This window comes from Pseudonaja textilis, chromosome 5, assembly GCF_049901715.1.
Source record: "Pseudonaja textilis isolate UNSWEBS1 chromosome 5, rPseTex1.2, whole genome shotgun sequence".
NCBI lineage: Eukaryota > Metazoa > Chordata > Lepidosauria > Squamata > Elapidae > Pseudonaja > Pseudonaja textilis.
In genome coordinates, this window is record NC_141994.1 from 46,643,676 (window position 1) to 46,657,098 (window position 13,423).

The following is a 13,423-nucleotide window of genomic DNA, read 5'->3' on the forward strand; positions in this document are numbered from 1 at the left end:
GTTCCCTCATTATGTCTTGTAAACAAGAGGGGCTCTAGCACCTGGCTTTCACCATAATATTGTAATGAATTCAACAAATCCAAAGTGCAGGTAAAGGGATCAGAAGGCAAGTTGGGGAAGAATGACAACACAGTAGTAAACTAGCTTGTGTGTCATGTCACATATGGAAAATGCTTGGGGCCATGAGGTGCTGCACCTTGATGTTTTTCTAACTTTTTCTTATAATTTATCCTGCATGATTTTAACTGCTAATGTCTAGTGACAAACATCGTTGCTTTAGGAACAGGCATGTTTATGTTTATCTGGCAGGATTTAAAAATTTTTTTATCTTGCTTAGACAAACAAGGTAGAATAAAAGCAAAACAAGGGAAAATGCTGAAGATCCACATATGCAGTTTCCAAAGATTAAATGCATAACACCTGCTTATGTTGACCTACTTACTTTGATACTGAAGCAGGCAAATATAAATGTGGGCACTCCCTTCATCCTTTTTTATGTCAAAGAATTCACATTAAAAATTAACTTGCAAATCTCCCTTTTGATATAAATGCAAGAAAGTTCGTTTTAAACTTGCTATCAACACTTCTATTTATACCAGACACCACTGTATAGTTCAATGAAACTGCTGAAGGAGAAAGATTCTTCTGTTTTTAAACTGTACAATATTATCTGCTACTTCCAAGTGCTGGAGTATGAATGTGTTTGCTGGTACAGAATATTGCAGCACTTTTTAAATTCAGTATAATGCAGACCTAATAAAAAGCCAGAACCAAGTTCTAATTCTTTGAAGAATATTTGCAATGAGTTCCCTACTTGTTTTTATCCAATCTATCCATCCTGAAAAACTCCTTTGTTATAAAGGCAATGTTTGTTACAGCTTTCTTCACAATAAGCAATTCTGTTCCCAGTGTACACACTGGGTATCTTTTGAATTAATGATAGGACTCCCCTATCATGCCTGGAGTACTACTATAATGGTTGTTTTTTAAAACCAAGAAACAACAACCTTTCTTTAAATACCGACAATAAAAAGCAACAGTACAGGGAAAAGTAAAAATAATAAAGGTGCAATACTTTATAAACAAAAGAAGTCTTTGCCAGTTATATGTCCGCCCAAGCAAACCCTAAGCATGACATACATGGAAAAATACAGAGGAAAAAAAATGCTCAAAGTACACACTGGTTTAAGAACATTCTTAAGTAAACGTTTCTGTCAGTGATGATCTGGTGCTGTAATACACCTAGGCCTGGCACAGGTAACACAATGGGGGAAAGAGAGAACAAAAGTTGCTGCATGTGCTTTCAATAGGTGACAGGCCAGCAAACTACTGACATTTAACTCTGTCATAACAGCAGATCAAGAAAACATACTTTGGCCTAAATTATTAGTGGGTTTTCCATTAATGGATAAGAATCTTCATACAGACTTCAGGAGTGAATTCTTTAGAATTGCAGAAGCTTCAACCATTGTATAGGTCTTTGTCACAAACAAATATGATGCTTTCTTTCTTCTGGTAGGTCCCCAGAAGAAGAAAAGTGTTTTCATAAGAAGTAACCTTGGGTTCTGTCAATAACTCTTATTAAAGAAAAATATACTTTAGACAAAACAAAATTCTACATTCTCTCTTTCCCTCTCCCTTCCCAGAAGCCCTAAAATTACACATCCCTCACACCAAATCCTTAGGATATGGCAGTGTTTTGCTTTATAACAGGGTCAGAACACAATTTGTAGTGCACTTAATACCCTGCTAAAATACCACCAACTAATAAGATTTGAAACACAGATCAATTTGATTTTTGCAACAGGCACCATCATTATTCAGTTTAAGAATCTAGTCAGATAGGTTGCTGACCAACAACAATGCAGCTTTTCAAGACAGAAATGTGCGCGCGCACACATACACACACACACAATCATGCAGACATACACTCTCACACAGATACACGCACACACACACACAGGCAGTTACATGTGCCAGAACATACTGGTATATATCAACCAGCCAATCACAAAGTGTTTTTTTTCCTTTTTTGTTTTTTAAAGTGAGGCTCCGTCAAGTCTTTCCCTCCCACCCCACCCCAATTCTTCTGAACCCCACCCCCAACATAGTAGACCTAAGGACGGAAACACACCCAGTGCAAACAAAGTTAAAAAGCTATTTTTCAGTATATATGTTTCTTAGCAACAACTTCCGTATAACATGAAAAAGTGAAAAACTAGAAACTAATTTTTTTTTAAATTTTTTGTGTTTAGTTTTAAATGGTATGTGTACTTGCTTCACATTGTCTTTCTAAGTTGGCGTTCATGATTCAAGTATTTCAAGAGTGATATGTTCTCTTTTTGGATTCATATTCCAAACGAAAAAACTGAAGTTGTAAGGGAGGCAACTATGTGCTCAGACAGTCCTGTCAATGACCCACCTTTTTTCTCTCTCCATTTTCTTTTTTCCTTTTAAAATGTATTTATTGCAAGTTGAAAAAAAAGAAAAGGTCACGTTAGTGCTGCTGCTGTTCCAAAAAGGTCACGAGGTCAGAGTTGAAAGTTTTAAGTTCAGATTGAATCCGACCCTCCGCCTAGAAGGTCTCCAGGTAGTAAGGGAGCAGGGCTTCCCATTCTGTGGGGATCTTCTACACTTTGAACCCCCCATAAACTTGAAGAATAATTTGGAGGCCCCCATAATGAAGCACCAGCAAGGTCACTCCCACTGCTGCCGCCACCACTGTTGCTCCACTGCCCAAGCCCTGTTGACCCACCAAAAAGATTCAAAGCAGGTCCAACTGGATCTGTCTGATTCTGTCCTGCCTCAAGAGATTGCCAGCCTGCTGTGGGTGCACTGGGGGTTGCTGCAGGAGTAGGAGGCTGAGCTTGTGCCAGAAAGCGACTAACTTCCTCGTCTGTTGCAAATTCAGCCAGGATGGTAGTGTTTCCCAAAACACACCTATAAAAAAAAGCCAAAATGGTAGAGTGAAGAGTAACAAACGAACAAGAGTTCAAATGACTAAAAATGTTGAACACTGCTTGAAACAAAACAAAACAACACAATTACTCCCATTTAAGTCAATAGTGATAAACAAATGAATGGCTGGAGTTCCATCATTTATTTTTGTTTTAATCCCTTTCTCAAAACCTTTCTTTAAAAAAGAAGAAAAATAATTACACAGACCTGCAATTTCCAAACTGTGTGCCAATGCATCTTGAGGCACTGTAATGATCTCACCTAATAAAATACCCAGGAAATACTGATCTTTTATGTACAACTGCTATTATCACATCCATACGAAGTAGCTTCTTTGAACGTGGCTAAATTTTGTTTTACTGTATGCAAAATTAGGCAGATTCTAATTGCCCACAGATAATTCACCGCTCATGGTAATATATTATTTTGTCTGATTTTTATTTTTTATTATTGCTGTTTTAAGGCTTTTATTTGCAATATTGGTCTGTAACCATAATACAAATTGACTGATAGAAGAGGAAATAGGATATGTTAAATATTCAATGAAAACATGGCAATTCTCAACATTAGTTGGACACCATGCTACTGCTAAGCCTAGTATTTATTAGTTTAGTTTGGTGTTTCTGTCAAGTGTTTTGTTCCCAAACTGTACTGCGGTGCCCCAGGTAACCCAGCACGTTATTTGGGAACTGTTAAGTGCTGCAAAAAAACTTACTGAAACATTATAGTTTCCCTTGACATCTGAAACAGTAAAAGAGGAAATAAAAAAGAAGTCAGCCTCCACATGTGCATGATGGCTTCAATAAAGGAGTATTATTTGTAGCTCAGGGTTGAAATGACAGTGTTGGTGGGAGCCGTCTTTGAGGTTCTTTTGCTGGGCTGTTTATTGTCGGCTTGTTTGGCAGTTCCTTGATTGGGGTATTGTTTATTTGATTGTTGGTCTGGAGCTAATCTATGCTCAATTGGGTGCTGATTGCTGGTGGGGAGGCGTTTTGATCTTTAGTCTTTTCTATAACTTGACAATAAACAACCCAACCAAAGAATCTCTAAGACCATCACACCAACACTGACAGAGCAAACCATTAGAATATAAACTGAGAGCAAACCCCCTCTGTAGCAACACTGACGATGTTACCTCGTTTGGGTAGTGAAACATCTGCAAGAAAACAACTAAGCTCAGAGAGCACCAGAACCCACTGTATCATGGCTTCTTAATTTCACTTTATACAAGTAGTTTCTTTTATTTATACTACAACAAACACCTGTGGAAATATAATTGGAAATAAGCAAGTGACTATTTTATACAAATAGTTAAAATCTTTGGGGATTCCTGTTAATTTCCAACTACTTTAGTATTAATTAAAATGTAACTAAAATATTTCAAAACTAGTACAGAGAATGCTATTTCAGCCTTTTTAAACTTACATCATTAACAGAAAGACTTGTTTACTTTTTCAGTAATTATCAACTACTAGAAGGTCATTAAATGAACTTCGTTTACAGTTCACAGTAGTTCACTCAGAGGACAAAATAGCCCACTTCTTTTCAAAAGATTGTATAAAAATAGTTTAATTAAACTAGACCAAACTATATCTAGTTCAATATCTTTTTTCTAAAGTAACTAGTAAGATTCCTTTAATAAGTCCATAAGCAAGATACAATATTCCTTGTTCAACTAAGTCCAGAACCTTATTCAGAAAAAGTATGAAGATGTTTCTATTCATTAAATTACCTAATTCCCTATATATACACCATCTAAGCCAGTGGCGATCACCAAATTGTGCAATAGCAAAGTTATTAGAAAGTGTGTGATGTACCTCCTTTTAGTTGTTTTGAGTCTATTGCCAAACAATGTTTAATTGTATTAATGAGGAATGAAAAGTTCCAACCAATTTCCCATACCATAATATTGCTTAAGTAATGATGTATCACTTCCCAGATAAACAATTTTCAATCATAGAGAAAGTTCCAAATGTTTCTGCATTAAGAAGAGCAGCAATATCATGGATATTTGTTCTTTTCAGCTTTATGTTAATTATTCAAAAGTAAGGTTATTTTTATATGGTCATAGGATTCTACAATACTAACCATTTATGAAAAAGGTAATAATAGAAATCTCAAATTCATAATTCTAAGTGACTTTTGAACATTCTACTGCATTTCTAAAACTGCAACTATGGTGAAAAGAGCAATATATAATTCTATCTGGGAAAACCTAGAACATTAATTTTGATTTGCAATTAATTCAAGTAAAACTTCTACATGAATAGGGATTAAAATCTCAGTGTTACGAATTTTCCAATTTTTAAATTGGGTAATTTTGAGGATGAAAGCATTTGTAGAATGATAAACTTTATCAAGAACGAAGCTAAATATTAACTTGTCAGTGGTTTTCACCCATCTCTCTTGTCTGCACAAACTGTTAAAAGCAAGTTCTATTCAAGTAAGTACAGCATACCAGGGCCACCTCTATTCCAAGAAATGCAAAAAATAATAGTGTTCAAAAAGAAACTTTTTTGCAATTGTCAGTCATATCTGAAGAATGCATAGATGAAACAATGAGCCAGGAATGTTATATATTGACAAAAAAGTCAATGAATATTTATAGATTGTTGCAAAACTCACATGTGCAGTGCAGTCTGGGCCTTAGCTGCCTCCTGCTTGGTGCTGTACCGGATAAGGGCGGTGCCTTGGGTCAGGTTGAGATGGAATGTCAGCAATGGACCATGCTGCATGCAGATAGTCCTTAAAGTTGACCCATCAATCTTAAAAAGAATAGCAAATACAGGTTATTAAAATGAAGAGACTGAGGTTTTTTCATCTTTAAATGTAGTGGAACTTCAGGTTGCAAGTGCTTCTGTTTGCAATGAAATCGGGTGACAACCAGAATTTCGGGCAAAGTTGTTTCTGATCGCGAACACATCTTCAGGTGGTGACCAGATACAGCTGTGGTGATTTTCTCTGCTGTGGCGATTTCCCCTTTGGTGCCATTTTTTTGTCTGCGCATGCGCAGACGGTTGTGCTTCCGATCACGACCAAATCAGGTTGTGACCGTAGATTATGGTTGCAACCTGAGGGTCCACTGTACTATAAATAATGTACAATCAGGCAGCATATTGTACAGGTAGTCCTTGAGTTGCAATAGCAACTAGGACCTGAATTTCTGTCATTGAGCAATGTGGTTGTAAAGCATGATGTCACATGACTGCTCTGTTTAGCAAGGGCATTCCTGGCATTCCTAGTTGCTCTCATACTCCCAGGATTGTGTGGGCTGTTAAGCACAAAGAGGAGGGAATACCAGGAAAGTAAAGCTAATGGATAAGAACTTCAGGTAGGCAAGAGTGTATGTGCTCTAGGTAGAGTCTATGGTGTGCAGGTGGGTGCTGCACTTTGGTGGTCAGTACCCTGGATAGGCACTATGGTGTGGGCAGGCAAAAAAGCAGCAGAAAGGGAGTGATTTCTTGCCAGCTTCCCCATTGACTTTGCCTGTGGGAAGCTGACAGGGAATGCTGGAAATCATGTGAATGTGACTTGCTGTGTCATCATAACCACAAGCCAGGCATCAAGTGCTTGGATTGTGATCATGTGACAAGACCTAATGTTGGGTTGCTCAATTTAAGCCAGTCTTAAGCAGTCTTTACACACTGAATGTCAGTTCATGGACTCTTAAATATGTTTAAGAAAGGAATTTGCATAATTGTGACTGGTTGGAATTACTTAAGATAAAGTTATAATAAAGAATTAAAATCAGACTAATACAGAAAGTTATTCTAACAGAATTCAAAGCTTTTTGGCAGCCGTGTTAGAAATATTCTATAATCTCACTAAGGAAAAAAGAGGGAAGAAAACTGGCAGTCATGACTGGGTGCAGAACTGGAAATAACAGTGATAAATCTGATACTTAAGAATAAATTCTTTGGTTTTTAAGTATTGCCATATTGAAATAAGTACAGGGCTGTGGACTTTTAAAAAACACAATACAATATTGTATAAGATTTAGTAAGTAAAGGGGGGATGAAAGTAGAAATACCTGCGGAGTGAGATTGTGAAGAACCAGCCAATAGCTGGGACGTACAGAACCACCATCACTCCAAGTAGAGGCTGCAAAATTATTAAAACAGCAAGCATTTGTATTCATCTTAATTTATGATTTGGAAACAAAATAAATATTAATATTTATGTATCTATTTAACTTGCTAAGAAAGTTACACAAGAAAGATTGGTTGCTTATCTGCAATTGTTCCAAATGATCACCTGCAGAGAATTTAGTAAAAGGCAAAAGATTTATACAATCTGAAGAGAAACCAGAGTATGAAGATATGAAGTTGAACAGATAAGATAAATATATATATTAAATCGTGCTTGTATGGGAATATGGAAATTTGGAATTATTTGGTTTTTAAATAAGATGCTTTATTTGTTTTTCGAGAATTTAGCAATCAGATCGATATTAACAATGTTTTACTGCTAGCCGAAAGGGTTTTCCTTTTTTCTTTCTTTTTTTGGTGGCAAGCCCACCTCAAATACCCAATATTTAAAGGACCAAAGCTCCTCAATCCTTTCTTCCTGCTCTGTTCTTAACAGATCACTGCAGCAGTTATTGATGCTAAAGCCAAGAGCAATGCACAATGTCTGCAGTGGAAAGGAAAGTGGAAGGTTAGACACACACGAGGATTACACAAAAAGTATGAAATCAAGTTTTCTTTACTTTATGTATTTCTACCTTTCAGCAAAAGAATAACATTTAATCTGTTCCAGTAAGAGTAGGTCTGAAATTAAACTAAAATAAATATTAACATCCAATATCAGAAAGTAGTGTACAATTTCTATTGACTCAAGCAAGAACTTGACTCTGATCTGGGGGGTGGGGTTGTCTATCAGTTGGGTATTATCCATTTGCTTTCATGATTTTTGGAAGACAAAGAAAAGTTCTTGACAGCAGTTTTTTAAATAAAAGTACTAAATGCTGATGGTGATCTTCCACCAAAACATTTTTATTTGCAACTGTGTGTATTCAAAATAACTTTTTTGCATGCTTTCAAAACTTGTATGTGCGACTGCACAGATCACTTCAAAAATACACATACTTATTCCTTACAACTACATACTATTTCTAGAATTCTCATGCTTTTTTCTCATTGTACACTGCTCAAAAAAATAAAGGGAACACTTAAACAACACAATGTAACTCCAAGTCAATCACACTTCTGTGAAATCAAACTGTCCACTTAGGTAGCAACACTGACTGACAATCAATTTCACATGCTGTTGTGCAAATGAAATAGACAACAGGTGGAAAGCAGAGGCAGTTAGCAAGACATCCCCAATAAAGGAGTGGTTCTGCAGGTGGTGACCACAGACCACTTCTCAGTTCCTATGCTTTCTGGTTGATGGTTTGGTCGCTTTTGAATGCTGGCGGTGCTGTCACTCTAGTGGTAGCATGAGACGGAGTCTACAACCTACACAAGTGGCTCAGGTAGTGCAGCTCATCCAGGATGGCACATCAATGTGAGCCGTGGCAAGGTGGTTTGCTGTGTCTATCAGTGTAGTGTCCAGAGCATGGAGGCGCTACCGGGAGACAGGCCAGTGCATCAGGAGACACGAAGGAGGCCGTAGGAGGGCAACAACTCAGCATCAGGACCGCTACCTCCGCCGTTGTGCAAGGAGGGGCAGGAGGAGCACTGCCAGAGCCCTGCAAAATGACCTCCAGCGGGCCACAAATGTGCATGTGGCTGCTCAAATGGTCAGAAACAGACTCCGTGAGGGTGGTATGCGGGCCCGACATCCACAGGTGGGGTTGTGCTTACAGCCCAACACTGTGCAGGATGTTTGGCATTTGCCAGAGAACACCAAGATTGCCACTGGCCTCCTGTGCTCTTCACAGATGAAAGCAGGTTCACACTGAGCACATGTGACAGACGTGACAGGGTCTGGAGATGCTGTAGAGAACGTTCTGCTGCCTGCAACATCCTCCAGCATAACTGGTTTGGTCAGTAATGGTATGGGGTGGCATTTCTTTAGGGGGCTGCACAGCCCTCCATGTGCTCGCCAGAGGTAGCCTGACTGCCATTAGGTACTGAGGTGAGATCCTCGGACCCCTTCTGAGACCATATGCTGGTGCTGTTGGCCCTGGGTTCCTCTTAATGCAAGACAATGCTAGACCTCATGTGGCTGGAGTGTGTCAGCAATTCCTGCAAGATGAAGGCATTGATGCTATGGACTGGCCCGCTCGTTCCCCAGGCCTGAATCCAATTGAATGCATCTGGGACATCATGTCTCGCTCCATACAACAACGCCACGTTGCACCACAGACTGTCCAGGAGTTGGGGGATGCTTTAGTCCAGGTGTGGGAGGAGATCCCTCAAGAGACCATCCACCACCTCATCAGGAGCATGCCCAGGTGTTGTAAGGAGGTCATACAGGCATGTGGAGACCATACACACTACTGAGCCTCATTTTGACTTGTTTTAAGGACATTACATCAAAGTTGGATCAGCCTGTAGTGTTTTTTTCCACTTCAATTTTGAGTGTTACTCCAAATCCAGACCTCCATGGGTTGCTAAATTTGATTTCCATTGATAATTTTTGTGTGATTTTATTGTCAGCACATTCAACTATGTAATGAACAAAGTATTTAATAAGAATATTTCATTCATTCAGCTCTAGGATGTCTTATTTTTGTGTTCTCTTTATTTTTTTGAGCAGTGTATTTTCTCAATAAAAGTTTCAATTGATTTTTATAGATTAGGTAGTTTTTCATTGAAAAAAGTTAAAAATCTCTGATCTGATTTATTAATACATCCTTCTTTGGCTTATATCCTAAAAGAAGTATTCACCAGAGGCAAGCCTTGAATCCTGCGCACCCCACCCCCTGAGTGAGCGGGGCGCTGTGCTGTTCCAAGGAGAGGATGTTTTCGGATTACTCAGACCAGGAGGTGGGCGTGGAAGCCCTGTAGTGTTTCTTGAGGAAATATGGTTTTTCCATAACTTGGTAGAGAGATGAGCAGGATTAGGTCCTATGGGATCTGGGGACCATGTTGATTTGTAATCATTGAATTTTGCTGAAATGGATAAAAGTCATTAATAAATACATCACAAATTAAGTTCTGTTTTTGTCAAAGGCTATTTAAAATGCTTGGTTTAAAAAAAATCTGAAGGAACACATCTGGATCATATTTCATCACTCTATATTTGGCTAAGGAAAAAATAAAGGCAAGTCTCTGGCTACTTTATGATTTTCTTCCAGAACAAGATGGTCCCTGACTCTCCAACAATCACTCCATGCTTTTTAGAGGGGGTGGTAGAAGATTTGGAGAAAATAGACATTATATGTATGGTATTTCTTTTTACTTGACAGAGGTTCCCACAAAAAGGAAGACCAATCCTCCAACATGTACATTATTCCAGGCTACATTTCTTTCAAACTTCCAAAATTTACTAAAAGGATGTGATTAAGTTTTTGCTTCAGTTAAGTAAACTGAATTCATTGTTCAATTTAATTTAATTTCTTAAATGTCTTTATTTTATTACTAACTTCATTACTACATTCTATCAATTAATTACATTACCATTAAGCAAACAATTATTTTTTTGTTTTAGGGAACAGCATATTAAATCTTGGAGGTAATTGATGGACTAATAGTAGATCCCACCTCCTCCCTTGTACATATTGCTCCCTCCCCCTCCCATCTTTTAATCATAATTTTGTATTTTTATTGGGATAGGTAAGATAGATAGGTTGATTCCACCTCTCTTTTATTCCCTTACATGGATTGAAAATATAAAGGCATATACCTGAAGTGCTATGAACATTTGTGAAAGAATTGTCAGAGGCACTGTAGGGCCAGGCACCAGGTGAAGGCAGCGAGGTGTTGAGGGAAGAATTAGACCCTATGGAAAGTAAAGTAGAGAAAAACTCAGTGATCTTCAAACGTGAAAAAAGCTTTCTATAAATGACACTGAATATAACATGTTAAAATTGTTTGTATGTGTGTATATGCCTTGCTAATTAGAATCATAGCAGCTTTCATGCTTTCAAATATCAGAATTTACATTTTGTAAATTAAGAGGTAAAACAAGATTTCCAGTTTGTATTTTACTATCTTGCATGGCAATGCTCAAATTTTCACTTATGCCAACACGTCACATTCAGAGATGAGCCTTTCTCCCCACTTTCCCCACCTTGAAACCTATTTTAAAACTAGCCACATAAGAGAGGGGGGAAAAAGCTGCAATGAAGAACCAGCACTTAAGAGAAAAGTTAAAGCATCCGAAATCTTTAGGCCACTCTTTCAGCCCAACCCATTTTATAGGATTCTTACTGTGGGAAAAATAGGAGGAACGAGCTTTATATATACTACCTTGAGTTAAGATAAGTAAAAGGAGGACATAATCAAATAAACCTTTCTTTTCAGAAAGTAAATCTCTTCTTCCCATAATTAGTCAACCAACAAATAGGCTATTACTTGTACAGGTTGTCCTCGTCTTATTATCACAATTGATCCCCAAATTTCTGTTATTAAGTAAGACATTTGTTAAGTGCGTTTTGCCCCATTTTCCAACCTTTCTTGCCACCGTTGTTAAGTAAATCACCACAGTTGGTAAGTAGTAACATGGCTGTTAGGTGAATCTGGCTTCCTCACTGATTTGCAAAAAGTGATCACGTGACCTTGGGACATAGCAACGGTCATTAATTATTAGTCAATTGTCAACCATCTGAATGTTGATTACATGATCATGGCAAAGCTACAAAGGCCCTAAGTGTGAAAACAGTCATAAGTGCCCTAAGTGTGAAAACAGTCATAACAGTCACTTTTTTGAACGGTCACTAAATGAACTGTTGTAAGTTGAAAACTACCTGTATTGTGCATGACTCCAATCCTAGCAACTATAGAATACATATTACAATCCTGCAAACCTGTGCTGTTATCCCGCAGAAGTTGGTGATCCGTATCTACAATGGGGGCTGTGACGGTACCTCCCAGCACACTTCCTGGGGTCACATAAGGGTCAGATTCAGGATCAATGTTTGGAATACCTTTCCATGGCACTCCTGGCTGAAATTCTGAAACAAAACAATCAATACTGCTGTTTAAAATAATGTGTTTATGATGCTGTTTCAATAATACTCTGATTCTGCATAAGCAGAATCATGTATCTCAAAATGCTATAGTTTGAAAAAAAAATCTGTATTAGTACAGATAAAATATATTAAAAATTTAAATTTTTAAAATTACAAACGTAATGGCAAAATTATGCGACAAAATCTCAGCAAGGTATTTTCTCCCTTCCCAGAATTACTAAATTGAACTGAGCATCCTAAAGAAATATCACATTATTCAAGAGGGGTTTGTGTATATGCATACCTTAATATGATGTAGTTAACACCACTATTTAATTCAATCAAGTATCCCCAAAATCACATGTTATTTATGACTTGAAAGGCCTTAGGAATCAGCTAAGCTCATCAGAATGTATGGAGCCGGCTGTTGGGAGTCATACTCCCAATATTGTTATGTTATGATCCATCAAATCACCTTTGACTCCTGGTGATGAGAAGGACATGTTGTTTTAGTTTGGGAAACATTTTTGGAAATAGTTTGATATTTCCTTTTTCCTAGAGCTAAGAGACAGTGACTTTGGTCTGTTTTATCTCCTTGATAAAATGATTTATTAAACTATTTTGGATGAGTACTTTGATAACCTCTAAAGATCAAAAGAGAATGCCTGCAGTTATATATGAACATGATGAAATCAAGGATGATTTATAAGGTCAGAAATGTGGGGTATAGGTATAAACTAGTTCAGTTAATCTCCCTGTTTTCTTATCTCGGACATTTATTAAAAATATTTTTATCCTAATTTTTTTAAATGTACAACTCAAGACAGAGAACTATCAATACTCTTTCCTTCTCCTATTTTTCCCAGAATAAATCACCTTATGAAGTGAGTTGGTGGAGAAAGTATGACTGGTACAAAGTCATCCAGCCGGCTTTCATGTCCAAGGCAAGACTAGAACTCACAGTCTAGGCCAACACCGTCACTACTACACCAAACTGGCACTTAAGGCTCTCAATCTTTGATGTATTGGGTTTCATATTTCTTTCTGTGTTTTGTATAATATTGCTCATTCCAAAAGAGAGTAGTTAATATGTATTAAGGTATATTTGATAAACTGCACAAATACTTAGTGGGAAAAAATCAGTAACAGATATGAATCAAGGAGTATGTCACAGAGAAGATGATGCAGATGAAAAGAAAAACTAAACTCTGAATACAGGAAGACAATTTTAGCCCCATTAAGAAACAACTGGTTCCTTTGCAAGTAAGATAAGTGAACTTTGTTCTGCCTTATGATGACTTGTCTGGCCTCAAGATTTATGTCAGCTTATTTTTTGTATTCAAATCAGCAGCTTCAGCTAACTTGTAACTAAGTATCATGGGATAATACTAAATAATTTGGCAA

At 37.5% G+C, this 13,423-nt stretch overlaps 1 protein-coding gene across 8 annotated transcripts in view; it reads right to left on the reverse strand.

Moving 5' to 3' along the window:
- Positions 1-213: 213 nt before the first annotated feature.
- TNRC6B (trinucleotide repeat containing adaptor 6B) overlaps positions 214-13,423 on the reverse strand; it is a 107,690-nt gene continuing 94,480 nt past the window's right edge. For all 8 annotated transcript variants that reach the window (XM_087934776.1, XM_087934774.1, XM_087934775.1 and 5 more), the window contains 6 exons: positions 11,876-12,022; positions 10,753-10,848; positions 9,795-10,019; positions 6,989-7,059; positions 5,584-5,723; positions 214-2,940 (listed from right to left, as the gene is read on the reverse strand). In XM_087934776.1, coding sequence (XP_087790902.1) covers positions 2,553-2,940; positions 5,584-5,723; positions 6,989-7,059; positions 9,795-10,019; positions 10,753-10,848; positions 11,876-12,022 — 1,067 coding nt within the window. In that variant the 3' untranslated portion in view covers positions 214-2,552. The remainder of the gene's footprint in view (positions 2,941-5,583; positions 5,724-6,988; positions 7,060-9,794; positions 10,020-10,752; positions 10,849-11,875; positions 12,023-13,423) is intronic.